Source organism: Artibeus jamaicensis, unplaced genomic scaffold (assembly GCF_021234435.1).
Source record: "Artibeus jamaicensis isolate MK-2021 breed Jamaican fruit bat unplaced genomic scaffold, CSHL_Jam_final scaffold_537, whole genome shotgun sequence".
NCBI classification, from domain to species: domain Eukaryota; kingdom Metazoa; phylum Chordata; class Mammalia; order Chiroptera; family Phyllostomidae; genus Artibeus; species Artibeus jamaicensis.
Genome location: NW_026522047.1, coordinates 18,420,854 through 18,447,818, shown reverse-complemented (window position 1 = coordinate 18,447,818; position 26,965 = coordinate 18,420,854). Strand labels below are relative to the sequence as shown.

At 41.4% G+C, this 26,965-nt stretch overlaps 1 protein-coding gene across 3 annotated transcripts in view; it reads right to left on the bottom strand.

Annotated features, from left to right (window-relative positions):
* The window catches only part of ARHGAP10 (Rho GTPase activating protein 10), a 246,072-nt gene that overhangs the window by 25,105 nt on the left and 194,002 nt on the right, over positions 1–26,965 (bottom strand). For all 3 annotated transcript variants that reach the window (XM_037162342.2, XM_053658368.1, XM_053658369.1), the window contains one exon: positions 20,769–20,919. In XM_037162342.2, the coding sequence (XP_037018237.2) occupies positions 20,769–20,919 (151 nt within the window). The remainder of the gene's footprint in view (positions 1–20,768; positions 20,920–26,965) is intronic.

Here is a 26,965-nt window from a genome sequence, read left to right as displayed (position 1 = left end):
GAGCACACGGGCAGGCCCAGCAAAGCAGGAGCCCTCTGGAAATACTGACCGTGGACTCGCTGCCGCGTGATACATCACGAACACAAAGCCCACGCCCATAGAAACTAAGACGTGAAAAGCCCTACATACCCTGTATATTCGATCAACAAGCATTTATTTACTGCATTTCTACTTATGTACAAGTCATACCACGGCTGTTAAACCAAAGATGCTCACAGCTTAGTGCAGAACAGTCAGATCTAGACAAATGAGCAGAAGTTGACACAGGCTGTAATGTGGCCACATTGAGCAGATTTGAGACCAGAGAATGGAACTGCCAAACCTGCCGTTGGTGGGGGTGAAAAGCGGGGCGGGGTCAGGCCACAGGCAGAGGGAGAAATTATTGCCAGACTTTAGAGCAAAGACCCCGTCAGAAAATATCAAGACTGAACGCACAGAAATAAGAATATGGCAATTTTCGGAGCTCTAAGTATTTGGATTTATCTAGAGAAAAGGCTCCGAAGCAGAAAGCAGCAGTACGAGGAGGGTGAAGACTTTTGGGGGTACCAAGGCGTGTGAATCTGTTCTCTAGGCATCGGGAAGTTACTGCAAAGATTAAGCAGGGAGCAAGGACCCAGAGCAAGGAGTCAAGAGGTGTTCCAGTGTAACAGTCGTCAGAACTTTACAAATCAAAGGGAAGGAGAAGCAGGACCCTCAAAGTCTTGGCTTAGGGGCCTGGGTAGATGGTACCCAGGGAATTTTTTTAAAAACTGGAAAAATGAGATGTGAGAGATAACAACACCAGTTGTAGTACAGAGCTTGGGCTTGAGGTTTTGAGAAAAATTCCAGGTGGTAATACCTAGAGGAGACTGAGCTCAGGAAAGAGTTCGGGTGAGTTTCGTTGACAGGAGAGCCACATGGACAGAGCTGGAGCCAGTGCACGGGGTGGGGCAGCAGAAGGGGGAAAATGCAGAAAGGGCCTTGGGGGAACACTCGGTGTGAGGGGCACACTTCTTCTCAAAGCAGTATGGGGGGAGATATCAATATTTTAGATACAGAAAAGTGCTATTTTACAAATATTTAAGATCCGCCCCCAGACACAGGTTCTCCAAAATTGGAGGAAAAGGCATTCGAGAGGCCATGTCTCTCATGACAGCTACTGACAGCACCATTTGGTTTGATTTCTGTATGACCCTGAGCATATGGAAGGGAAGAAAGAAGGAGTGGGGGGGGGGAGTAGAGGGAGGGGCTGGGGGGAGGGGGGAGGGAAGTTAGTTACAATCTATAACTAACTGACCTGAATTCTAACAAACTTCACAGGTGCGCACTTGGTTAACGGGAAGACAAGTGCAGGCTCCTACTGCAGCTCCACTGGTAAACAAATACCCTTCCTTTCAGATCAGAGTATCACAGAAGCATCTGAGTACCAAACAGCTGATCTCTCGGATCAAAGATTTACTGAGGGCAAAGTGATCGCATCTGCAACACAGAAATATTTGTGCACTAAAAGCCAGTCCTCCTGCATGTGCCCCACAACAAAAATGTGTTAAAATAAGATTTTTTAAATAAATAAAGAAATATAACTGTACTAAAAACGGTTACACGTCTCTGAAACAAACAGAAAGGGAACAGAGGTTCAGCGGGCAGGGGAATGCAAGCCAAATGTCTCCTGGCTCGGGGATCCGAGAGAACCAGCCAGACTTTTTTAAATCCTTTGGCGTCTTTGTACCATAAATCTTCATTGCACGGTGTGGGTGGGTGGGGGGAAGGATGCAGTTAAATCGGACTCTCCGTGTGGAAGTAGGGGGTTGTGAGATGCTCACCACACTAAATGGAGGCCAGAAATCTACGAGCAAGTTCCCCACTCACCTAGGGATCTGAGTGCAATATGCCTACCCCTCTCATCCCCAGAATGAGATTTTTATGCAGGAACAAAAAGGCCTGGTTCTGCACCAAAGCACCAAGGTGAACCTGCTACAGGTAAGAGCCAGAAAGGGCAGAGAAAGAGGAAAGGAGAAAAGGAGTCTCCCACTCATCCTGACCCTGTTTACACACGCATCATCCTCCTTCACAGTGGGCTCGTAAAGCACGATTCTAAGAACTCAGAGGAAACTAATCTAATTGGAAAACGTGATAAATTTTTAAAAAACAGAGATTTAGAGATTTGAAATATGGAGAACAGAAGTGAAACTGCCAACATCCAGGTCCCAGAACAAGAAACTAAAAAAAGGAAATATTTAAAGACCTAATGACCAATTCCTCAAAATTAAAGAACCTTTGAAGACCTCAATCCAAGGGACTCAGAGTGTCAAAGACGGGGATAAAGAAAATACTGCTTTGAGGCGCACAAGACAAAAAAAATGGCCGAAACTGAACAAACCTCCAGAAATAATACAATTAAGCGACCAACAGATAGCCAACCTATCAGATACACAGTTCAAAGCACTGGTGATCAGGATGCTCACAGAACTGGTTGATTTTGGTCACAAATTAGATTTAAAAAATGAAGGCTATGCTAAGTGAAATAAAGGAAAATGCACAGGGAGCCAATAGTGATGGAAAGAAAACTGGGACTCAAATCAATGAAGTGGACCAGAAGGAAGAAACAACCAAACAGAAAAGAACGAAGAAACAAGAATTCAAAACAATGAGGAGAGGCTTAGGAACCTCCAGGACATCTTTAAATGCTCCAACATCTGAATTATAAGGGCGCTAGAAGGGAAGGAGGAAAAGCAACAAGTGGAAAACTTATTTGAACAAATAATAAAGGAGAACTTCCCCAATCTGGCAAAGGAAATAGACTTCCAGGAAATCAAGGAAGCTCAGGGAGTCCCAAAGAAGTTGGACCCAAGAAGGAACACACCAAGACACATCATCATTACATTAGCCAAGATTCAAATGAAGGAAAGAATCCTAGAAGCAGCAAGAGATAAGGGGACAGTCACCTACAAAAGGACTTCCCATCAGACTGTCAGTGGATTTCTCAAAAGAGACCTTCCAGGCAAGAAGGGGCTGGAAAGAAGTATTCCAAGTCATGAAATCCAAAGACCTACAACCAAGATTGCTCTATCCAGCAAAGCTTTAATTTAGAATGGAAGGGCAGATAAAGTGCTTCTCAGATAAGGTCAAATTCAAGGAGTTCATCATCACCAAGCCCTTATTTTATGAAATGTTAAAGGGACTTACCTAAGAAAAAGAAGATAAAAAAGATGAACAGTGAAAGGACAGCAAACTCACAGTTATTAAGAACCACACCTAAAACAAAAACAAATTAAGCAAACAACTAGAACAGGAACAGAACCACAGAAATGGAGATCACATGGAGGGTTAGCAACAGGTGAGTGGGAGAAGGAGAAAAAGGAGGAGGGAGAAGGTACAGAAAATAAGTAGCATAGATGGTAGGTAGAAAATAGATGGGGGGAGGGCAACAATAGTGTGGGACATGCAAAAGCTAAAGAACATAAGATACATGGACATGAACTAAAGGGAAGGAACGTTGGTGGAAGGGGTGTGCAGGGTGGAGAGCAATGAAGTGGGGGCGGGGAAACAACTGTAACAGCATAGTCAATAAAGTGTATTTTAAAAATTAAAAAAAGGAAATACTGCTTTGAGATACATTATTGCAAAATTTAAGAATATCAAAACAGAAAAATCCTGATAGAGCTGATATTTTTTAAAAAACAGATTGACAGAGTTCTCAACAGCATAAACAATACTAAAGTAATATTTTTGAAGAATTAAAGAATTTTAAGCCTAGAATTATATATTAAAACTGCCGTTCAAATGTGAGGCCATAAAAACATCATTACACATAAAATAATCAAGGTTTGCACACACAGAACTATCCTGATAACACTCACTTTTTTAAACATTTAAATAAAAGCGAATAAGATGTTCAACAAACTTGATAATGTCTATTGTTGTCTTTTAAAACTCTAGGGCAAAAGGAGAGGTAAAGACATAACCAAAATGACCCAGAACCAAAATTCTAGAAAATATCAACACGGTGAGAGCAGCCCACAGGGGGATGAGAGTCAATTAAATGATTTGTCTTACCAGGGGAGGAGAAAGAAATACAAATAATTTAGTTTAAGAAACCAACAGATACATGAAATTCTAAGTCCCCAAATAAGGGAAACCTTAGGGAAAAAATAACATATCACTGGAAACAGCAAAAGAACATTTCCTTTTTTTTTATTGTTGTTCAGTTGTCTACATTCCCCCTACACAGACACATTTGCTTTTTTTGAAGAAAAAGCAGGGAAGAAAGACATGTAGAAAAATTCATTAAATAAAAACTATAAAATGACAGAAATCCTAACATAACAGTAATTATAATATATATAGATTCAACTTGCCAATTAAAAAAGTCAGTGACTCTCCAAATGATATTTGAAGTCCAACAATGTTAACTACAAGAAACATGCTCAAAACAAAAATAAAAAGATTGAATAGTAAAACAAATAAATAAATATACTAGACAAATAGGAACCAAAGACAGACAATGGTCTTAATAATCCACATGAGAGATAAACAGTCACCCTGTACAGATAAAATTAGAAGACAGTCAAACAAGAGAAAAGCACCCAATGATACAGCATCAAGGAACAAACAGAACTACAAGGAAAAACAGAAAACTCAACAGTTGTGATCACAGATTTTAACACACTCCTCTCAGACACTGTCCTCAGGCAGGAAATAATGCTAGAGATCTGTAATCAGTTAACACAAAGCTGATCTATTTTACACACACACACTTAACACAGAGAATGTTCATGGAGAAGGACTGCAGTCTTCTTAAGATTCCAAAGAATACATATTATGCATACCAGACCAAACATTCTCAGGCAAAAATTGTAAAATATTTCAATTTTAAAACTTTACTGAAATATATTTGATGTCAAACTTTTTTAAATTTTAGTTGACTCGTTCAACAGAGATCACTTGAACACTGTAGTTATTAATATACACAGGCTACTCTGTAAAGTGAAAAGCTATCATTCATCACTATTATTTTTATTATCTACTTGCACGGAAGACTTTCTGGAGGAAAATAATCTCCCAAATCACAGTGGACACTGATGAGAAAATGTAGCTTAATGTAAAAAAACTCACCCTAAGTACAGAGAAATAAATCTCAAAACTAAACAATCCATTTTACTTTGAGGGAGGCTTCAACAAACCAGGTCGGCTCCGGCCTGCGGCTCAGCTGTGAGCATCGTCCCACAAAGTAAAAGGTTGCTGGTTCAATTTCCCACCAGGGCACATACGAGAGGCAATCGATTAATATTTCTCTCTCACATCAATGCGTCTGTCCCTCTCTTTCTCCATCCTGTCCCCATCTCTGAAAACTAAGTGAACAGAAATTAAAAAATAAAAACAATCAGGTGGGCTGTTTTAGCAGCACGGCCTACACAAAGCTACTCTAATGTCACCCCACCGCACTCCCCCCCACCTTCATTCTCCTATCATTCTGCATTTTTCTGTCTTTAAAGTGGCCTGCCCAATAATAACCTAATACGTCTTGCTTAGAGTAAGTCAACTTCTTTGCCCAAATGGTGTGCCTGCTCTTATGATGCTCTACCCAAAGAAGACCAGAGCACCAAAAATTTAGCCTTAATTGCCTGATGCTGAAGAGAGCTCAGGAGGTGAGGAAGAGAAAGGGCATACACAAGCCTTCACTGGGTACAAGTCACAGTAGCAACAAGCTAATGGGCTCTGGGAATGACGTGGACAGGAAGAGGCTGAAAACCGGGAGGGAATTACAAAATGCTGCAGCAGGAGGAGAGGGCTGTTTGTTTCGCTGGCTTGTATAAGCCTACTCAAAACATAACCTCTGAACTAAGCAGGAAATATTCACGCTGCCCTAGTTTGTACCACCATGTGGCAGATGTTATGACAATCGATCAAATCTCCTTGGAAGCACTGTGGTCTTTCCTCCGAATGTTGCCCAGGACACAGGGTATACTGGAAAGGAGACGAGTGTCTAGTATCAAGAACGGTCCTCCCAAACTCACATCACACATATTCTGACATAGTTTGCTAATACAAAGTCTGAGCTGCTCTATTTTACCATGTCAACACTAGTTCCTAATGTTGCACCAACTAGTGTAAATCAGAATAAGCCAAAACTTCTTTCCCCTCCCCTCAGCTCAAAATGCCGTTGAACTTGACATTGTAAATAAAACCTAATGCTGAACAACTAAGATGGAAGTGTTCTGTAAAAACAAAGCAAAACCTATCTAGGAGCTGGTGAGAAGCTTCAGATATATGCAACAGCAGAAACAAAGCACGTGTCCACGGATTTTCATACGGCCAACATGACAGCTAGGATGAGGCCAACAATGGAATTTACTGGCTGACGAAGCTCAAAAGATACTGCTCTTCATCCTTTACTGACCAAGTGCATTGGAACAGTAGCACACACTAAGCAGAGTGATTGCTGAAAAGCGGTTAACAAGGGTCAAAGTGTACTACTTGACTCATGAGAAATGAGACATCACCGAACTGCCACACTAGCTCACAGCAACAACTCATCTAGTACAGAATTCCACTTGTAACAAGGACATCCAAGGACACCGTAGTTGTGTATGGCCTCACCTTCCCTATCCATGTCTTACAAGTATCATAATGTCCACCTGCTTTCAAATCACTGTCAACAGTGAAACATTCGAGAGTTCCGACTCAGAGTACAGAGCTCGACTTCCAGAATAGCTCACCACTCACCACAAATCCAAAGGGGGAAATCAGGGTTTAGTCCAGTATTTTGTTTTTGCATCTTGTCTTTAGCACCAGCATTCCCATAATTACTGACTTACAGATGCTGGGGAGGCCAGATAACCAATCGTACTGCAAGACTGAGGAAAAGGGGGAACAGTCACACCCAGACATCACAGAAGAACAGCTGGTCTTGGCTAGCTTCATCATCTAAGATGGTTTCATCCAAGTAGGTTACTCCTTGGTTACTGAAGAAAGGTGAACAGACCTATTTCTACGCAACCTACTCAGAGACACTTGGCTGAGTGAGAACCCTGTGGAGTTCTCTGCCCTTCTGTAACTAAAAGCTGTAGTATAAAAACAGAATGGCTGCTACACAGCCAAGCAAGAGAAGCATGGCTGAACAAAGGTACGGTCAAATCCAAAACCCAGGTGACCCTCGGTGGCCAAAGAACATCCGGCACCCCCTGCCCATATACTTCTACAATATATGCTAGTCAACTGGAACTAAAATGGCCAAATAATTGCAATAACTTGCTTTAAAAGGCACTATCCATGGTAGCGTTAAACAGGTAAGATCTGTAGAAAGAAAAAATTCTAAGACAAAAAGTTAAAGTGAGTTAATTTCTTTCTTAAACTAATTAGAATAATGAAGATAGGTTAGAGAACTGAAAGTTTGGCTTTAAAACTGAACTTTTAGAATTGCTAATGTAATTGTTTAGTATCTTTCTTTAAAAAGCAAGCCCAACCCTACTACTCAAAGGGAATTCTTTACTGTCCTTAGAGTATGTAGGTGGTAAATAATTAGTATTTAAAAAAAAAAAAAGTGTAGACTCTTTGATCAGAAAACCTTCCCTAAGTTTTACATTGGGGAAAACAGGGTGGGGGTATAAGGAATTAACCCTGCCAAATGCCCATTAAGGAAAGAAAGCTAATTGTGTTTCTCAGCAGTGGGAGGTGCACTGAGAGAAGGTTGTAACTGCCACACAGAAGGAAAGGTTTCTGAAGTCCCACTTACCCCAATTCTCAGTTCCACTGCAAGTGAGGTATCCGCACCATGCTGGGCGGGAGGGCAAGATGTCCCAGTTCCTCTCATTCCATTTTGCCCTCATCGAACCAGACCAGCCGTAAGGAAGCTAAGTGATATGCAGATCTATGGCAGTCAGTGGCTAGGTGGGAATAATTCAGTCAGGTAATACAAGGTCTCCAGCTGAACCCGTGATGACGAGAGGGAAACATGTCTCCCAGAGGAATGGCCTCCCAACAGCAACAGCAAAAGTACAAAAACAGAACAACATACAGATTCGCATCCCTACCTGCAAAAGTATATATAAATAAATAAATAAGAGAAAAGGCAACACCTGAACTGTACATTAAAATGTCACATTAAGGCATGAAAAGATGTAATGAAATGCCATAAAATTACGCAGCACATTTTATTTCCTATTGTCCAAAGATTTAAAAACCTAAGTATAACATTAGCCCCAAAAGGCTACTGGGTGGCTAGGACTGCCACAAGCGTATGCTAGGAAAAGCTGGTGAAGGACTCGGCTGTGTTATAACCCCATGACATAAAACACAGGCCCCATTAGAATGTCAGAGCAGCAGCTAATAGGCATTAGGTTACAATGCCAGGAACCACCTCTCTGACTTGCAAAGGTCAATGGAAGTCAGTAGCAATTCAATTATAAAATGAATAAGACCAGTTCAGTTGCAATGTCAATAGAAGTCAAAGTAAATTGCTCTACTCTATAAAGCAGAGAGCTTTTTTATATCATAATCACAGACCTGAGGCATTATTTACAGACTGAGGTTTCTGCCTACATAAACAAACAAAAAATATAACAACCGTGTACCATTATGCTTAGGAATCAAAAAGTAATCAGATACTGCCTTCCATAAACTTCTGAGGAAGGCTGATACTCCGACAGCTCGGGAAATTTAGAGCAGGGTGCTCGGAACACAAACTCCGCCCAGCAGAGACAACAAGGGGGGCAGAGGGACTCCTAGCTGCCCACACTTCCTCCTCTCCCATTAGTCTTCTCACGCCCAGAATGTTATTACTATCCATTCTCAGATTAAGACACTAGCAACCAATAAGCCTATTAATTATGCAGGACAGAAATAATCAAATATAAAAGACTAAGTTTCATTTTCCATGATGTTAAGCCCTCTAACTACATACATCAAGCCCTCAAGAAAATATAAGCTCAAATTCTGGAGTATTTACTACCTATCGGGCAGTGTACAGCCATTAACTCATTTGTTCTCGGCAAAAAACACATAAAATTTTATTGCCCCAGACTTCCGCCAAGATGGAGATATAGGTGGAACCACCTTGCCTCTGTGCACAACCAAATCTAAGAACAACTATTTTTAACAACAATAAACACAACCAAGCCATACAGAAAATTGACAATACGGAGTCCGAAGACAACGAAATGCTCAGCTAAACCGGTAAGAGGAGCGAAGCCAGCAGCGGAGCAGGTTGGCAAGAAAAAATCCCCCTACGTGTGGTGAGCGGTGCGCGAGCGGGCTAGCTACGGGAGCACACAGGGAAGAGGCGCAGCGGACTGTCTGCGGTCGGTCGGTCGTGCGTGCATCTGCGTGCAGATAAACCAGTGAGGAGGGGAGCAGGCGTGGGGCAGCAGGCTCACACAATTCCGATCGGATAAATAGGCCCTGGGCGAGTGGTGTGACTGGACGGACTGGGCTAGCGGAGAGGACCACCATTGCTCCCTCTCTGGCCACGCCCCCACACACAGCGTCACAAACCAGCGACCTGGGTCACCCCGTCCTGGTAAACAACTAAGGCTTCGCTCCAATTACTTAACGGCACGAATAGACCAAAAATGGCTCTAGGACAACTCAGAGCCCCAGAACCGATAGATCTAAGCGATGAAGAAATAGCCAGTCTTTCAGATGCGCAGTTCAAAACACTGGTTATCAGGATCCTTACAGAACTGGTTGATTTTAGTCACAAATTAGAGAAACGTATGGAAGCTAAACTAATTGAAATGAATGGTAATACAAAGGAAACCAATAGTAATGGAAAGGAGATTGGGACTCAAATCAAGGGAGTGGACCAGAAGGAAGAAAAAAATGATCAAACAGAAAAGAATGAAGAAATAAGAATTCAGAAAAATGAGGAGAAGCTTAGGAACCTCCAGGACATCTTTAAACGTTCCAACATCCGAATTATAGGGGTACCAAAAGGGGAAGAGTCGCGAGTGGAAACCTTATTTGAACAAATAATAAAGGAGAACTTCCCCATTCTGGCAGAGGAAATAGACTTCCAGGAAATTCAGGAAGCTCAGAGAGTCCCAAAGAAGTTGGACCCAAGAAGGAACACACCAAGGCACATCATCATTACATTAGCCAAGATTCAAATGAAGGAGAGAATCCTAGAAGCAGCAAGAGATAAGGGGACAGTCACCTACAAAGGACTTCCCATCAGACTGTCAGCTGATTTCTCAAAAGAGACCTTACAGGCAAGAAGGGGCTGGAAAGAGGTATTCCAAGTCATGAAATCCAAAGACCTACAACCAAGATTGATCTACCCCGCAAAGTTTTCATTTAGAATGGAAGGGCAGATAAAGTGCTTCTCAGATAAGACCAAATTCAAGGAGTTCATCATCACCAAGCCCTTATTATATGAAATGTTAAAGGGACTTACCTAAGAAAAAGAAGATAAAAAAGATGAACAGTGAAAGGACAGCAAACGCACAGTTAGTAACAACCACACCTAAAACAAAAGCAAACTAAGAGGACAGCTAGATCAGGAGCGGAACCATAGAAATGAAGATCACATGGAGGGTTAGCAACAGGGGAGTGGGAGGAGGAGAAGGGGGGAGAAGGTACAGAAAATAAGTAGCATAGACAGTAGATAGAAAATAGGGGGGAGGTAAGAATAGTAGGGGAAATACAGAATCTAAAGAATTTGAGACACGTGTTCATGAACTAAAGGGGGAAATAGTGGGGGAGGGGTATGCAGGGTGGAGGGGAATGGAGGGGCGGAATAGAACAAATGTAATGGCATAATCAATAAAAAAGTTTAAAAAAAATTTTTTTATTGCCCCAAATGCATGGGGCTGAGAGGAGAATTTGCTGAGATCATAGAAGACAGCAAGGAGTGACGGAGATTTAAATCCAGGTTAGTTTGAATCCAACTTTAACCACAAATAATTTGACCATTCAATAACATTCTTTGCTGCCTGAGTATTTCCACGGATAGAGGTCCCCCAAATGCTAGGATTCTGAGAGAGTAGCCCAGGCAGAAGATGGAAGGTATATCAGCTCCAACAGGAAATCACCAGGCAGCAAGTGCCACCCATTCTCCATGTGGCGCCAGTCAAGTCTCGGCAGGCCGACTCACGCTTGAGGGACTCTGTACCTGTTACCAGGGCCCTGCTCCATCCTTCCGCCCTCAAAACCTGAAACCTACCGCAGCACACCAAGTACCAAGCACAGCTTGCATCAAGCATCAAGCTGAAACTTTGTAGCTTAAATACTATGTGTGTGTGTGTTCTACGTGCACACATGCCTTTATATGTGTGAATATGTGCATGCATGTGTAACAAGGAATATTCTACAGGAAAAAATAGATATGTAGAAGAAGAAAATCATCACACTTTCAACCCTTAAGGATAACCACTGTCATGACTGATTAATATTCTTCCAAAGTTATTTGTATGCTTATACATCGACTGATATTTTCCTTTAGAAGTGAGACTATACTGAAAATTCTGCTTTATAACTTGGTTTATTCATTCGAGGGGAGGAGGGGGAAAGAGAGGGAGGGAGAGACAGACAGACAGACACTGACTTGTTGCTCCACTTGTTTAAGCATTTGTTGGTTGATTCTGTGTGTGCCCTGATCCGGGATCGACCCCGCAACCTGGGTGCCTCAGGACAGTGCTCTAACCGACTAAGCGACCTGGCACAACACAACAACCTCTTTAAATGAAAAAGTTAAGAATCATTCTTAAAATGAAAAAAATAATAATAAATCTGCCTGGTTCATGTAGCTCAGTAGATTGAGCACAGGCCTGCAAACCAAAAGGTCGCCGGTTCAATTCCCAGTCAGGGTACATGCCTGGATTGAGGCCAGGCCCCCAGTGGGAGGTGTACAAGAGGCAACCACACACTGCTGTTTGTCTCTTTCTCCCTCCCTTTTCCCTGTGTCTAAAAATAAGTAAAATCTTTAAAAATAATAATAATAAATCAATACATTGTTTGAAACACACAGAATACCTCTGACTTTGCCACGGCACAGGTGTCCAGCCCCTGGAGCAGGGTGGTTAAGGAACCCCGACCCTGGGTTGGGCTGCCGGGACCCAAGCCTGGCTGTGTCCCGAACCAGCTGCAAGACGGGCTGAGCCGCTGACCCCCTTTGTGCCTCCATTACCTGAACTGTAAAATAGGGATAGTAATACACCTATGGAATGGTAGTGGTTGCCTAACTTTAACACACATTGCTAAAAACAGTATCTGCTCCATAACGTGGGGTGAGTAACTTCACTGTTATTACCCCCCAAATTTTGTGATCTGTTGTTACATTAACTATTTAAAAAGTAAAGAAAAAGAGTATATCTCTAAAAGAAGTGAGAAAATCAATAGTAAGAGACTTAAGGAATCATTAGTTCTATTCTGCTCTAAAGAGAAAAATTAAATTATGACCATAACTACATTTCGAGCCCCAAAACATCACGTTGTTGATTTTTAAAGAATACTAGTACTTGCAAAATTGGAGCCCAAGAATTCATCGTAATAGGCTGGAAGGTTTGGTGTTTTTTTTCATCCAAGGATGACACTGGACTCCTGAATACTCCTGAATACGGCTCAGAAGGCACAAGGGCATCCGGAGGGAAGCACATGGCATCACTGTTACGCAGGGCTCACTGCAACCCAGACACAAGTAGTTAACAGGTGTATCCTCCACAGTGGCTCAGTCTCACATCTTTCCTTTTTCCTCCCTAGCTGGTAAGATTCAGGAGATAAAAATTAACTGGCCACAGGTTTGTTTGGTTATATTAATTGTCAACAGCAACTTTATTTCCTGGTAATTTGTATCATAGTCCATAGCAATTTTCTGAGTAATAGGAGTCGCTTGGAATTGGCCGCGCTGAGATAATACTTTCCCCTGCAAGATTTCTGCTCATCTTCCCAGCTACCCAAGAAACCGTTCAAATCAGTCACTCTTGACAGCCTTAAACATTCTATTTCATTCAGGATAAACAATACTTTGGTTGGTTGGAAAAGATGTTTCTTAGACAGCCTGGCTTACCTCCTACGCTGCAAGAGTCTCAAAGAGGGCTATAAAGAGAGTGACAGCTGCTTGAATTCAGAACTAGAAATTAAAATAAAAGCTATTAGAAGCGAGGAAAAAACCCACACCACAGGGAGACAAGCTTTAAAGAGTTTTTCTCTCTCCTATAAATCCTAGTTACCTGCCATGAACTTATTTCCATCACAGAAGCAGCTATGTATTTTTTAAAGGTGTTACATATGCTTTTTCCCCCTCTGTAGAAAAGGGAACGTGATCATCCCACACCAAAGCCGAGTTAAGATTACACAGGAAGTCATCTAAGAAGTTGCCTGGTGCTTTGTCATTAGGGAGGGGCTGATGTTCTGGAAGGTTCCTGGGGAAATGGTAATGCGGGGAGGTGGCTTGCATGATGCATGGGGGGGCACACCACAACTCAGCTGCATCCCTGAAATTTCTGACTGCCTTTTCCAACCCGTTGATCTGAACATTGTAAAATTGAGTTAAGAAATAATCTGTCTATATACACTGTCACTGATTCAAACCTGGTCTTAAACTTCACTTCACAATACAGTTATTCCACGTCAAGGAATCATAACATTGCAAGAGGTCTTGGCACTCAAAAAGTTATTACCCAGAGCCTGCCTATGAAGTGTCAGGAAAAAAAATGGTATGAACTGGAAGAAGATTACTAAGCTTAAAACAAAGATAAGGTCATGCCTGGGTACTTGGGTTGATTATACTTCTGCGTCAAGCTGATGAGATATGTCCGTCTACAAGAAACATCGATAGCTCTAGCAAGCATCCCTAAAAATCAAGGCCACGACTGGTTTTAAATTGGTTCTTCTCATACCTAAGTGTCCTGACAACATTTGGTGGAGGATGGGGTAGTTTCCATTCACTTACAAAAGCATGTTTTCATAGAGGCAATTTCTACAGATACTCTCTCGGGGACTGAGACTAGAGAGCCCCCACCTGCCAGACTACCTGCTATCCATCCCTGCCTTCTACGGAAGTGAGCATGTTTTAGCATTGTGGTTGCCTCTCATCCGTTACAATGGACCTACAAATCAGTGTGAGGGGGCGGAGGGGGAAAAAAGACCTCTACACTGCTCATGGTTATCAGACTACTCCTTCCTCAAAGAAGACATGATGTTTTAGTAATTATTTAGTATTTCTCTTTCCACTGACTTTCCAGGATACTATTTATACCAATATATTTTACACTATTTCTTGTTGTTGTTGTTGTTGTTTAGTTTTTACTTCGTAGCCATAAACTTAACCCTGTAATCCAGGACTTGGAAGGGGTAAGGAAAATATGGAACCCAATGAACTGATGAGAGTGGGAAGACTGCAGAACATTGCAAGCAGCTGGGGGTGAAGGGGGTGCTCTTCTGAGCTACAGAGGGAATGGTCTGGTGGTCAAGATAAAACACAAGTCAAATTAATGAGAGTGGTCCACGGGCAGCAATGGTGATCTGCTGGTCTTGCCATTCTTGGACCCAAGTGCTCCATGGCTACATCCATGTCATCTTTCATCTGGCCGGAGACCTCATGCTTGCCATCCAGCCACTGAGTCTCAGCAGATGGAAATGCTGGGAACCACATGTGACGGGTCCAGCATCTGCTACAGACAAGATGCCAGGACCTGTGTGCTTCGGAATGAAATTTCTCCCCACAGATGGACTTGCCACCTGTACCACTGTGGCATGTGAAATCACCACCCTGTACATCAATCCCAGAACAATTCTGTGAAAGCGGAAACCTTTATAACCAAATCCCTCCTCCCCAGTGCTCAGAGCACGAAAGTCTTCTGCAGTATTTAGAACTTGGTCTGCAAACAGTGCGAAGGAGACGCAGCCTGGAGGCTCGCCGTCAGCAGCGATATCGAAGAACACGGTGGGGCTGACCACGGCAGGCACGGGGAGGTCCGGGGCAGCAGCGCATCCCACACTATTTCTACCAAGCCTATTTTCCAAAGCAGTCACATCGAGCAGTATGTATTGAAGATGCTAACAAAATGAGAAACTGCCTTCCTTAGATGGAAAAATGGTCTGAACAGTTTTAAAAACCAACAGGGCAAAAACTAAGACATAAACACAAGAATGGATTTACCTACAAGCCTAAAATGTGGCTCATGACATCGGTTTTGGTCACCTGCCCTCATCCTCCGCATCCAGTCAGTTAAGAAGTCCTAGCAACCTGCACGAACATCTCTCACAGGTACCATGTTATTCTCCACTTCCAGTGCTGCTGGTTCATGCCAACATCAGCCTAAGCCTACATCACTTAACCAGCCTTTGACTACGGCCTTCCTGATCCCAACACATTGACTTGTCCTCTGGTTTTAGAGACCGATCCCTACCAGGGTATGTTCCTCCTTAAGGAAACATGGTTGTGCTTCACTGCATATCCATCTCGCCACCAACAGTTGTATTTCCATGATTTTCCTTACAAGAATGAACATCTGTGTCTTCACCATAGATCTACCATCACTGCAACAACACACACTTCACAAAACATGCTGTGGGGAGCACACTTGAGACTCCGGTGGAAAGCGCCCACTTGATGGTGTCTGAGGAAGACGCGCTCGGAAACAGCATGCAGTCCTGCCAGTCGGCCCGCAAAATGATTTTGTTTTTGATGCACTGTAGTCATATTTTTATATCACCTAAATAAATAAACACTCTACCATGTATAAAAAAAGATAAGCACAGAGTATATAATTACCCAAGAAGATGCAAATAAGAACTAGTCCCATGACCGTCTAGTTCTGTTTAAAATTAGAGCTAGAATAAAGGAAGAAGGGAGAGCTTACTCAAATTTCAGATGACAATATTCTCTTTCACTCACCAAAACTTCTTTTAAAATTGGTTCCTGCCTTGAATAAAAAAATAACAATGAATACATCTCATTTAGCCTCACAAACTCCCCTTGTATGGAATGGGGATTATAACACAACAGCCTCTCTTTACCTGGAAGTAGTAAGGACATAAATTTGGAGTGAGCAGGAGAAAACAAAGATACAACATACACTAAAAAGTTTTAGAGTTGCTTCATTACTAGCTCTACAGAAATCAAAACACAAAAAGATAACTTGAGAATGCAATGAAAGCAAACCTTTGATTTTTCATCTTTTTTTAAAACACTTGGCAGCCTACCTTCTATTTTGCTATTTCACAATTGACTTAGCTGAATCAACTCAGGTTTGAAGTTTGCGAGATCATTCAATGCTATGAAAAATAAACAATACGACTTCTACAAAATAATAAAGACAATAATTTTAGTAAATATTTAACAGCTACTCTATTTAAAGAAATCTAGCTAGATACTACACCCTTTTTAGTTCATAATAATTATCAATAAAGATATTTAAGCTAGTAACTAGAATTTTAAAGTCTTTAACTTTAATATCAACAATAAGTTTAATACCATTTAATCATATATTACAAAGAAAAATAATGAGCTCTGTATATGTAGCATGGCTAAATTTGCTAAAGTCCATCTCAGCTGGGAGTATGGTAGGGTTAAATATAACATAATAAAAATCCTGTCTACCAGCAGGGCTTCTCTCCTATTTCACACCACTTTGGGTTCTCTGCTTCCAAGCTCATGCTAACAGGCTTGCTGAGCCTTTGCTAATAATGACTTTTGTTCTGTCTGATGTTAAACTGAAACCAACCGAGTATTTTCCAGGGCTTGCTGTCAGGACGTCAGTTCCACAGCCTACCAATGCCGGAGATGAAACAACGTCACCAACCACTTCACTCAAATGTCTCATTTGCGACCAGGTTCTGGGGCTGCGGAAACTCCCCAGGGGTGTCCATCCCCATTTCCTGAATCTTCTTGGGCAATCTGCCTAACTTTTCAACAAAATTTATTTGTCCTGGATTTTATTAAATCAAATTTAACCTACACTACAGTGAGGGAGAGAAAAGGACATACTGGCATTTAAATTTTCTATCAGACTCATATAAACTAACATTTGGAAAACATTTGGAAAAATAACCAAAGTTGGCTAACATTCATATCTTAACCAAAACTAAACATGGAAAGTGACTCTACTGCTAACAACGAGAAAAAAACATACAATAAAAAATTAAAATTTTGAAACATCCAAGTAACTGACACTAGATTATTCTACAGGAAAAAAAATTAAGTCACAGTGATGAGAACAGATGTTTCTGAAGGGGTAGAGTTTTCAATATGCTGACTCATATTCACTAACATGACTTTTGGCGCCCTCTCCCTGCCTCGTTTCAAAAGCACACCCCGCTCTTCGTACATTTCTCTTCCTACAGAACATGCAAAACACACCCCTACATTCTTCTCTCTGAACTAATTCTTCTCACACAAGTTTCCCTAAAGCTTAGCTACAAATAATGGGAGGTGGTAAGGGGTAACTAATAGTTTTTAACTGCTTGATCTTATGGCCTCTAGGGCAAGATAAAATCACTCCATGATGAAAATTCTGATTCTGATTCTTTTCTGATTCTGACAACTCCCCCCCCCAAAATCTAAGGCTACAATAAAAAAGAATGTAAAGTTATAAAATACAAAATGCAGAATGAAACATCATATAAATGAACATAAAAAAAGACTAAAGTTGAGTCTCTGATGATCTTCTTTTCTCTTACAATCAAAACTTTAAAAAAAATTATTATATGACAAAAAAATTATAGTAAACCATCATGAATATTCCCATAAAAGATGTGCTAGATATCACTTCAACAATTTCTTACCCATTAACAATCACTGATTGCATATTAGGATTTGATTCCTACTAATGCCAAAAAATTAAATGTAATTTTAAGACAAAAGCCCCCCCCCTTTGGTCATTTCCTTAATGAAACATAGTCAATCCAGTTTTGATGTCTCTTTCCCCCTTTTACTTTTCAACATTTGCTTCTTTCTCTCTTTATTAACACTTCTACCTGACAACAAGTGAAATATAAGATGCAATTCTAACCAGTCAGTTTCACTCCTTATTAGCAACTCTATTGAGAGAGAGTGAAAGTGAGAAAAGAGAGAGAGAATAAAAAGGTTAGCTGGGATCAAAGTTAAAACTAATGTCTAAAAGAAAGCTCTGAAATTATAGGCCTGCCTATAATTTCATGCCTCTTCCCCTGGAAAATAAAGATCTGACTGTAAAGTAATTTTCTATGATTTGAAATATGTCTTAAACAAGCCCCCAGTAAAGATAAAACATATATAGGAAAATAATTTTCAACAAAGGAGCCAAAAACATACAATGGAGAAAAGAAAACCTCTTCAATAAATGGTGGTGGGAAAATTGAAAAACCACAAGCAAAGGAATGAATCAAGACTGTTATTCGTTACCATATACAAAAATTAACTCAAAATCAGTCAAAGACATAAATATAAGACCAGAAACAATAAACTGCACAAAAGAAAACATGGGTACTAAATTTATGTACCTTGGTCTTAGAGATTTTAATGAACATGACCTCAAAGGCAAGGCAAGTAAAGCAAAAATTAAAGAGTGGGACTATATCAAATTAAAAAGCTTCTGCACAGGAAGAGAAACCTTCAACAAAACAAAAAGGTAGCCAACCACATGGGAGAATATATTTGCAAACACCTTCTCCAATAAGAAGTTATTATACAAAATATATAAATAACCCATACAACTAAACAACAAAAAAATAAACAATCCAATCAAAAAATGGGCAGAGGACCCAAACAGACACTTTTCCCAGTGCAAAACAAAACAATGCAATACCATTCCACTCCTACAGAGTGACTATTATGAACGAGTGTTGGAGAGATTGTGGAGAAAAAGGAACCCTCATTCACTGTTGGTGGGAATGTAAGCTGGTGCAGCCACCATGGAAAACAGTAAGGAGGTTCCTCTAAAAAGTCGTAATAGAGTTACCATGTGACCCAGCAACCCCTTTTCTGGGTAGGTACCAGAAAAATTTAAAACAATTATTCGTAAAGATATATGCACCCCTATTTTTAATCACTCACAGTGGACAAGCCACAGAAACAACCAAAGATGCTTTTGACAGATTATTAGATTAAAAAGATAGGGTGCGTATGTACTACAGAACACTAATCAGCCATAAGAAAAGATGAAATACTGCCATTTGCAACAACATGGATGGGTCTGGAGGCTATCATGCTAGTGATATAAGTCAGCAGAAAAGGTCAACAACCATACTGTTAGCATAAGCAGCTAGTTAGTATTAATAGAAGAAGGGAGCAAAAGGAATCAGGCAGTAAGCATAATAAACCAGGGAGCTGAATCAGACAATAAGTCTGCTTCACTAACAGGCAATAATAAGATTTCACTTATGTGTGAGATATAAAACTGAAAGCAACAAATGAACAAATAAGACAAAAACAGAAACGAAAAACACAGACAACAGAACGGTGGTTACCAGAGGGGAAGGGAGCTGGGAGGCTGGTAAATGGAATCAAATGCATGGTGATAGAAGGAGATCTTACTTCACGTGGTGGGCACACAAATCAATACATAAATGATGTATCACAGAAGTGTACACTGGAAACCTATGTAATTGTATTAACCAATGTCTCCCCAATAAATTTAGTAATTTTTAAAAAGGAATAAAATAATTACCCACAAAATTTTTAGATCTTTAAAATTTTTTAAATAATTAAAAATATTTAAAAATACAGCATCATGGCCCCCCATGTAATTTGCAGGAAGCATTCTGAGGCCTCCCACGGACCCAGGTCAACTGAGTTGAAGTCAGTGAAGCTTGTTTGCATAGATCTTTGCATAGTAACTACCTGGACATTTGACCACATAGCTACTTATGACGACGGTATTGTACCAGTATTTGTTGCTATCTTCACCCTTTTCCTCCCCTCCACAATCACTGACACTTCCAAACCAACAGCAGTTCTTCAGCTTTAAAGAATAATAAGTGAAAGATACAAAAAGAAAGAAGATGAGAAGAAAAACAAAAACGTATTTCAAAATCAGGCAACGTCCTCAGCAGGGGTGAAGTCCCACAACAAAACAGCCCCCCTTGCAGACACGCACCCTGAAAATGCAGGTTCTGCGACCACGATTATCTTATCATCCACACCAATAACCCCATGGGTACGAATCAGCCATTGGCAGCCTGTACCCAGCTTGCCATTTTGTTTGTAGGGATTAGTATTTAAAATTCAAATTTCCACACTCTAAAAAGTAGGCAATCTGGCAATGCTGAGACAACATGACCACATACAAGAATTCGCTGGAACACGGTAGCCTGAATGGAGCACAAGAACTTTCATTTCCCAGAAATGGGAAATGCAGCTCAGTCCCCTCAGCCTGGCCCCTAAAAGCAGGATAACTTCCCCACCCCTGCCATAGGATCAGACACCGACCTTGTGAGAAAGTCAGAAAAATACGGCAAGTAAACCCCAATGCAACAGTAAGCCACACTTGCCTTTAATCTAAATGCATTTAACATCAGACTCTATCTTGCTCCTCTCATAAAAGGCCTGTTTTAATTTTAGCTCCCCTTCCATTTGTCTCAGGGTTATATAACCTCGCAGTAGGTCACACAAGTCTCCCAAAAAAAGAAATTTAAGCTGTCTTTTAAAAGTATGAAAGGAACCATGCATAACAAAGACAAACACAAAACTGAAACTTACATTCTCTCCCTGACAAGAAGGTATTACCCTTTCTGTTAATCTCATAAATTATAATCTTAGGGGAAAAGAAATTAAAATACAAAAGGCGGAAAACCATGGCCTGCCCAGGGGCCATACAATATGCCATAGTCTCCACACGCTGTCAAACAGAAAAATGTGACCAACATCTTACCATCTTCCAGCTCGAGACAAAGATTATACACGGCCACGGGTCTCTTGGTCCTCTGGCCTGGTCTCTTCGATTGTCTTGGTGGCGCATTTGGGGGTGACGCTGACAGGGAGACTGGCTCAGGGAATGTGGCATCAGGCGGGGTCCTAAAAATCTGCCATCAAAGCATAAAGGGTGTTAATTATTTCCCCTGAGCAGAAACCTGTGTATTCCAACAGTAAACCAGCATCAAACAACATTGGATTTGGAGTTCATCCAAAGTGAGCTGGAGCCAAAACTCCATCCCTTCAAAACTTGGGTGTAAACCGTGTAAGTCTTTATTTCTTAACAGATTTCTAAAGAATATTTTCTCATTAAAATTAAGTCAAAGCAACATGAAATCTTTCTATTTCACAATAAATTCATTTCCAAACTAAACAAGGGTAATTGTCTCCACCAGCTATAGACAATAGCACAGCTCTTTACCCAAAAGAGAAGTAGCCAGGATAAAATTATTAAAAACAAATATCCCTGTGAAATTTCACACAGCATTATATTCATGCCAAAAAGCTGGTCTCAATGTTTTTCAAACTGCACAAACAAAAACATGTGACTGCAAATATTTTTACATTAAAAAAATAGCTTGTGTTTATGAAATTACTTTTCAGATTCCCACATACATTTTTCATAAACTGTTCTGTAGACATTTATCAATTCACTTTAATACCCTCCAACTTCTCTTTAATAGTAACTCCTCCACTTATGAAACCCAGAATATTAGCACCATGATTATTCACAGTGCCATTTGCATGGTAGCAATAGTATTCATTAACACGTGCTGTTTCTTTGCCTGGCAATTTTTTGTTTTTTGAGAAAAGTACCCTGTGCCATAAAGGGAAGTCTATCCCACAGGTGATTTATAATGGACCTTCCACGTCTGCCAGGACCTGGGCTCAGAGACTTCCTGTCCCCGACAACACAGGAGACCCGTGTGCCTTCAGTGAGGGCAGAAAAGAAACTCTTTAAAGACAGCCACCTCACAGACATGGCCTGCCAGAGGGCTGATGCTCCTCAGGAAGAAGCAAGAAACAGGAAGGAAGCCAGCGACCATTAAACAAAACATAAATATAAAACAATAAAAGGCACGGCATAAAAGCCCCGTTGTTATGAGGAAACTATTATACTTATGCATTTGAATAAAAACCGCCATGTGACCTGTGTAGATGAGTGAGGGTATCACATATGTGTACCACAGTTCGTAAGAGAAAACCATATCGAAGTTGTAATCAGAGTCTGAAAATCCTCACCTAAAAACTATTATATACCAATATAAATAAGCACCTCACCAGCACACTTGCTTTATAGTACCACACTGCCCCCTTATGTGTAAACAGAATAAAATATGATTTAAACTGCCGTGGACAAATATTTGCTAGTGAAAATTTAATGCAGTGCCCTAACTGGGGACTTGCTAACACCGTATTTCTACAGACCCTGTGCCCCGGCAGGGTACTCTGCAAACAGCAAGCTACTTATCTGTCTTTAAAAATCTTCTGCTGTCCAGACTATTGTCCGCAGCTAGATTTATTGCCCTCTGTCACTGTCACATTTTAAAAAAGTCTGTGGAGTGGTGGGGATAGGAGACAAGTTAGGCTGAGAAGAGTAGGTTGAAGTCAGTAAGAGAAGATGGGAAAACTTAATTCAACTGTAACAAAACAGCACCTGTGTGCAACCAATATTTGTAAGAGCTCCTTGACTTCTGTTTGTCTTCACAAATACAACAAATGCCTCTTGGATGATACTGGACTAGGAAGCCAAACAAAACAAAGAGCCACAGCACCCAGAGCCTAAATAAACCATGGGAAAGTTACATCCCAAGAACTGGCACTGCACAGCTGATAAACTTACAAGAAGAACTTTCTGGAAGATCACACAGACTGAAATGGTGACAATGCTGACAAATCCTCCTCCTCCTCCTCCTCCTCCTCCTCCTCCTCCACCACCACCACCACCACTGGGGATGAGGAAGGCAGGGTGAGAGAGTAAGGAGTGAGGCCTGGGGGTGGTCCCGATTCACAGCATCAGACTACCAAACAAAACAGGACCCAGGATTGTGACTCCTGCCACATGTGACAACCTGGGTGCATCTCAAGGGCACTATGTTACGTGAAATGTGTCACACAGAGAAAGACAAATACTTTTTGATCAAATTTACATGTGACATCTAAAAAAAAACCAAACACACTAGAAACAAGGAACAGAAGGGTGGTTGTCAGAGGCAGGGGTCTTTGGAAGAGAAGAAAATGTGCGAAGGTAGAAATTTCTTCTGGTTGTAAGATAAGTAAGTTACAGCATGACCACACTTCCTGCTGTGTTGTATATTTGAAAGTTACTAAGAGGAGATCTTAAAGTTCTCATCACAAAAAAAAACTTATACTGTGTGAGGTGATGACTGATCAGTAACCTCAATGTGGTGATCATTTCTCTCTTTCTCTATAAATATATATATAATTATAAATATGTAACATATATGTGTGTGTGTGTATATATATAAATTATGTTGTGCACCTAAAACTAATACAATGATATATGTCAATTACATCTCAATAAAACTGGGGTTAAAAAAAAACAGTTTCTGGGAAAAGGGACTAGACTTCAGAGTTGTTTTGTTTTGTTTTTCTTTAGTTTGCATTTTAAAACTCCCCCTTTAAACAGTCATTCCACAGCATTCTGGGCTTGTCTTGGATGGATCCATGTCCAAATCAAAACACCAAAAAAAATTACTTCTGAAAAACTGGCACTGGACATAGGCAGTCAATTCCTTGGACCTTCCCAAGTCCTGATTAGGCGCAAAATGTTTCCAAGATCCTAAAGACCAACCCCTCCCTCAAGAAACTCTATGACAAGTTAGCATCTGAAGAGCTACGCCATCCTGTGGACCATCTGGTAGCAAAGCAAAGAGGCGAACTTGAGAAGCACTCCAGCTACAGGAGCCTCCACATATGAAAACACTGCGCACCCCATTTACTCATCTGGAGGATGAGGGCCATAAAACCTACATCTTCCACTATCTCAGGGATTAAGTGAGATCATGTTTATCAAGTGTTTAGTATGGTAGTTGGCACACAGTAACTGGAAATAAATGGCAGCTACTGGTATTTATAATATGAAAACACCCAGTAAATAATGATAATAAAAGCAAGTGCAGACCCTCACAATTCAACTCAATCACTGTTCTGAGAAGGCACCGATTTGTTGAGGTTTTAAACTTTCCTGAAATTCAGTGTTGAGTTATTCCAAAGGTCGGTGGGGAAAATTCATCACATAATGGGCCAGAGAGAAGCAAAAAAGCATCTTTTCAAAATTCCCAAGTCATCTGGAATCATACCCCTCTTTTGTGTAATTATTTCTGCACTTGACGCTGGATTTTGTAAATCACTTCCTATTTCTTTGAATACATTTAAAACTTAATCAACACCTACCAGGTTTTCTCCGAAGCACTTTAATTTGTTCAACAACCTTTGTGGTAAGTACTATTCTCCACATTTTAAAATGAGAAAAGCTCCGAGATTAAATAATCGGCCCAAGTCCCCACAATGTGAAAATGGTACAGCAGGTGTCTGAGCTCTCACCTCTGCTCCCAAAGCCTCTGGTGCCAGTTTATACAACAAACACAATTTAATTCTCAGGGAAGAATATCGCCAACTACGACTGTTCCTTATATGTTCAGAAAGACTGAACCAGGAGACCACCCACACAGATTCACCATCATTGTCCTAAGCCTTCCGACACATGTCAGGGGATCACCTTGCCTGCAGTAGCTTCTGTCCTAAACACTCTTTCTAAGCTACAAAACCATGGTCCTCCCTGAAACCCCAGAAATAATTAAAAGGGTGTTCTTTTGAAGCTTACAAGAGGAGGAAAGAGTAAACTATTCAAAATTCTGACCTCCTTTTGGACACCTGATTTTGGAAGCTAATGTCCAGCTTCTGTTGTTCCACAGAGCCCAGCTGTGCATCTCCCTCACACATAACACCGATTTCCCAATCCTGGGGCCCCCACACAGGCACAGGTGCCTCCACCACTCACGTCTCTTTTCAAAATACTCTGATGCCCCGACTTCCAGCATCATGTCTCACGTGACCTCTGCTGGAGGCCAGGTGAACTCGTCTCAACCAACACTCACAATCAGGACATCAGGTCTACTCAAAACTTGTTTTCAGGGTAGAAAGTTACTTCACAGCACCTACGTGTTTACAACATAATAAACACTTGCACCAGACAAGGCAATGACAAAAAACAAAGCTCCACGTGTAGGCGAGCCGAGGAAGCAGGCGCCAGCTCAGGTCTCCTCGGAGTGCCAGCCCAAACAAGAGTCTGGCACCGCCGTTCAGAGCCACGGATCCCGCAGACTCAACAACTGGGTGCTCAAGCCGTGGGAACCAGCCACACAGAGAAATTCCTCCCAGCGTCTTTCACGCTCCGCTCCCAGGGGCCACGTGGGGACATGGTGGGTCCACTTCCACCAGAAGTACTTTGCACAGAGCAAGAAGTAAGCACGGTCTCTGGAAATTTTGTTTTGTACTCAGTTCAAACCTGCTGCATTTGCTTCAGCTCAATTAACAAATACTATGGTTAAAGGAAATTAGAGAGGATGAGGTAATGCTTTTTTAAAAAGATGCTTTACAGAAGAGTTCACTGGTCTTTATCATAAGTAGCCTACCACCATGCTGGTATATTTCTGTCATCTTGAACAGTAACAGTTGCAGCAACTGGGTCCTTGCAATATGCTTCCCAAGTGGCTGACCTACGAAGATCAGAACCCAGGTTTCCTGATTTCCATGTGTGCGTCTTCGACGCCTCGCTCGCCTGCCTCGTCCTGAGCCCTATTACACCCTCTTTGGTGATGACCTATCTCACACAACAGACGGAGCTGCAACCAGAAGACAGCTGGAAATCAATGCACGCTCTCCTTAGTAAGCCTTTAGCATGGGAAGGAGAGACAAAAATAATATATTCAGCCTTCTATCTAAAATACAAACTACAAAATGGCCAGTGTTTCCAGTTTCAGTGTTTAGACAAACACTCACCATCCTGGGGCCATTTGACTCTAAGCTCAAAGTTGGCTCCAAGGCAGCCTCAACCTCTACCTACCACGTAACGTCAGAGTTTAGATCCCCTGGGATCGGTACGCGGGGAGCTCTGCAAACTTCCCTGCTGTCTGTCCTTGAATCAGTGCTACCTCGGGACTGAACATGGGTCTGTCATAGAGAATTTAACTAGAACTGCTAACAGGGACTGGCAGTTATATACCGGCTGGGTTCAGGATTGATGCTGGAAATACACTAATTCCTCACGTTTGAACTGGCTCATTAAAACGCAGAATCTCGGAGCTGAAACTTAGCCTAGTCACCACTTAGGCCAGTCCCTTTATTTCACAGGTGAATAAACTGAGGACCCTATGATTAAAGATTTGCTCATATTAACATCACTAGTTGGTGGCTTCACTCCCAGACCAAGGTTTCAATGCCAACTGCTATTTCAATGCCTTCTTGCTGGCCATTCTTTTCTAGCAGACTCTCCTTTATCATGTACTTTCTCATCGGGGGGGACTTTGCTCAACAGTTGATATTCCTCAGAGTGCTTTCATACGTGTTACCTGATACAAGCCAGGGCACACAGGCCGGTGAGGTGAGGCCGACGACTGAGGCACCTTCCACTGTGTCCCGGGCAGTATGAAGCGGGCAGGAGACATTCCCAGCCCAACGGTCCCTCGGCCCACAGGTTCAGGTTTGACTGTGGCCCTGACTCCCCACAAGTTTTTATTGGATTTTGGTTTCCAATAAAAAAGAAAAGCAAAAGGTGCACTTTGTGGAATTCACAAAATGGCAGGCTTTCTGGTTTTCTTTTTCTTTGTAAGCTTTGAACTTGAATTTCAGGAGACGCCTTCAGACCCCTTCCTAAGTCCCTGGGGGTCGTACCACACTGACCTGGGTAGCACTCAATGCGCGACAGTAACACATCACTGACTTGGAGGTCTGGCTTCGAGATTTCAGTAAATGACAACTTTTATCCACCAGACTTTCCAAAGTTAAAACTACCCCAGAACCACCTATTCCAAACCATGAGCATTTTAAAGGACATTAACTGTGAGTATAACGAGTCTTTCTAGTGCCCTGATTCTTTCTAGTGTTCAACAAAAACCGGCAGAGGAATAATAA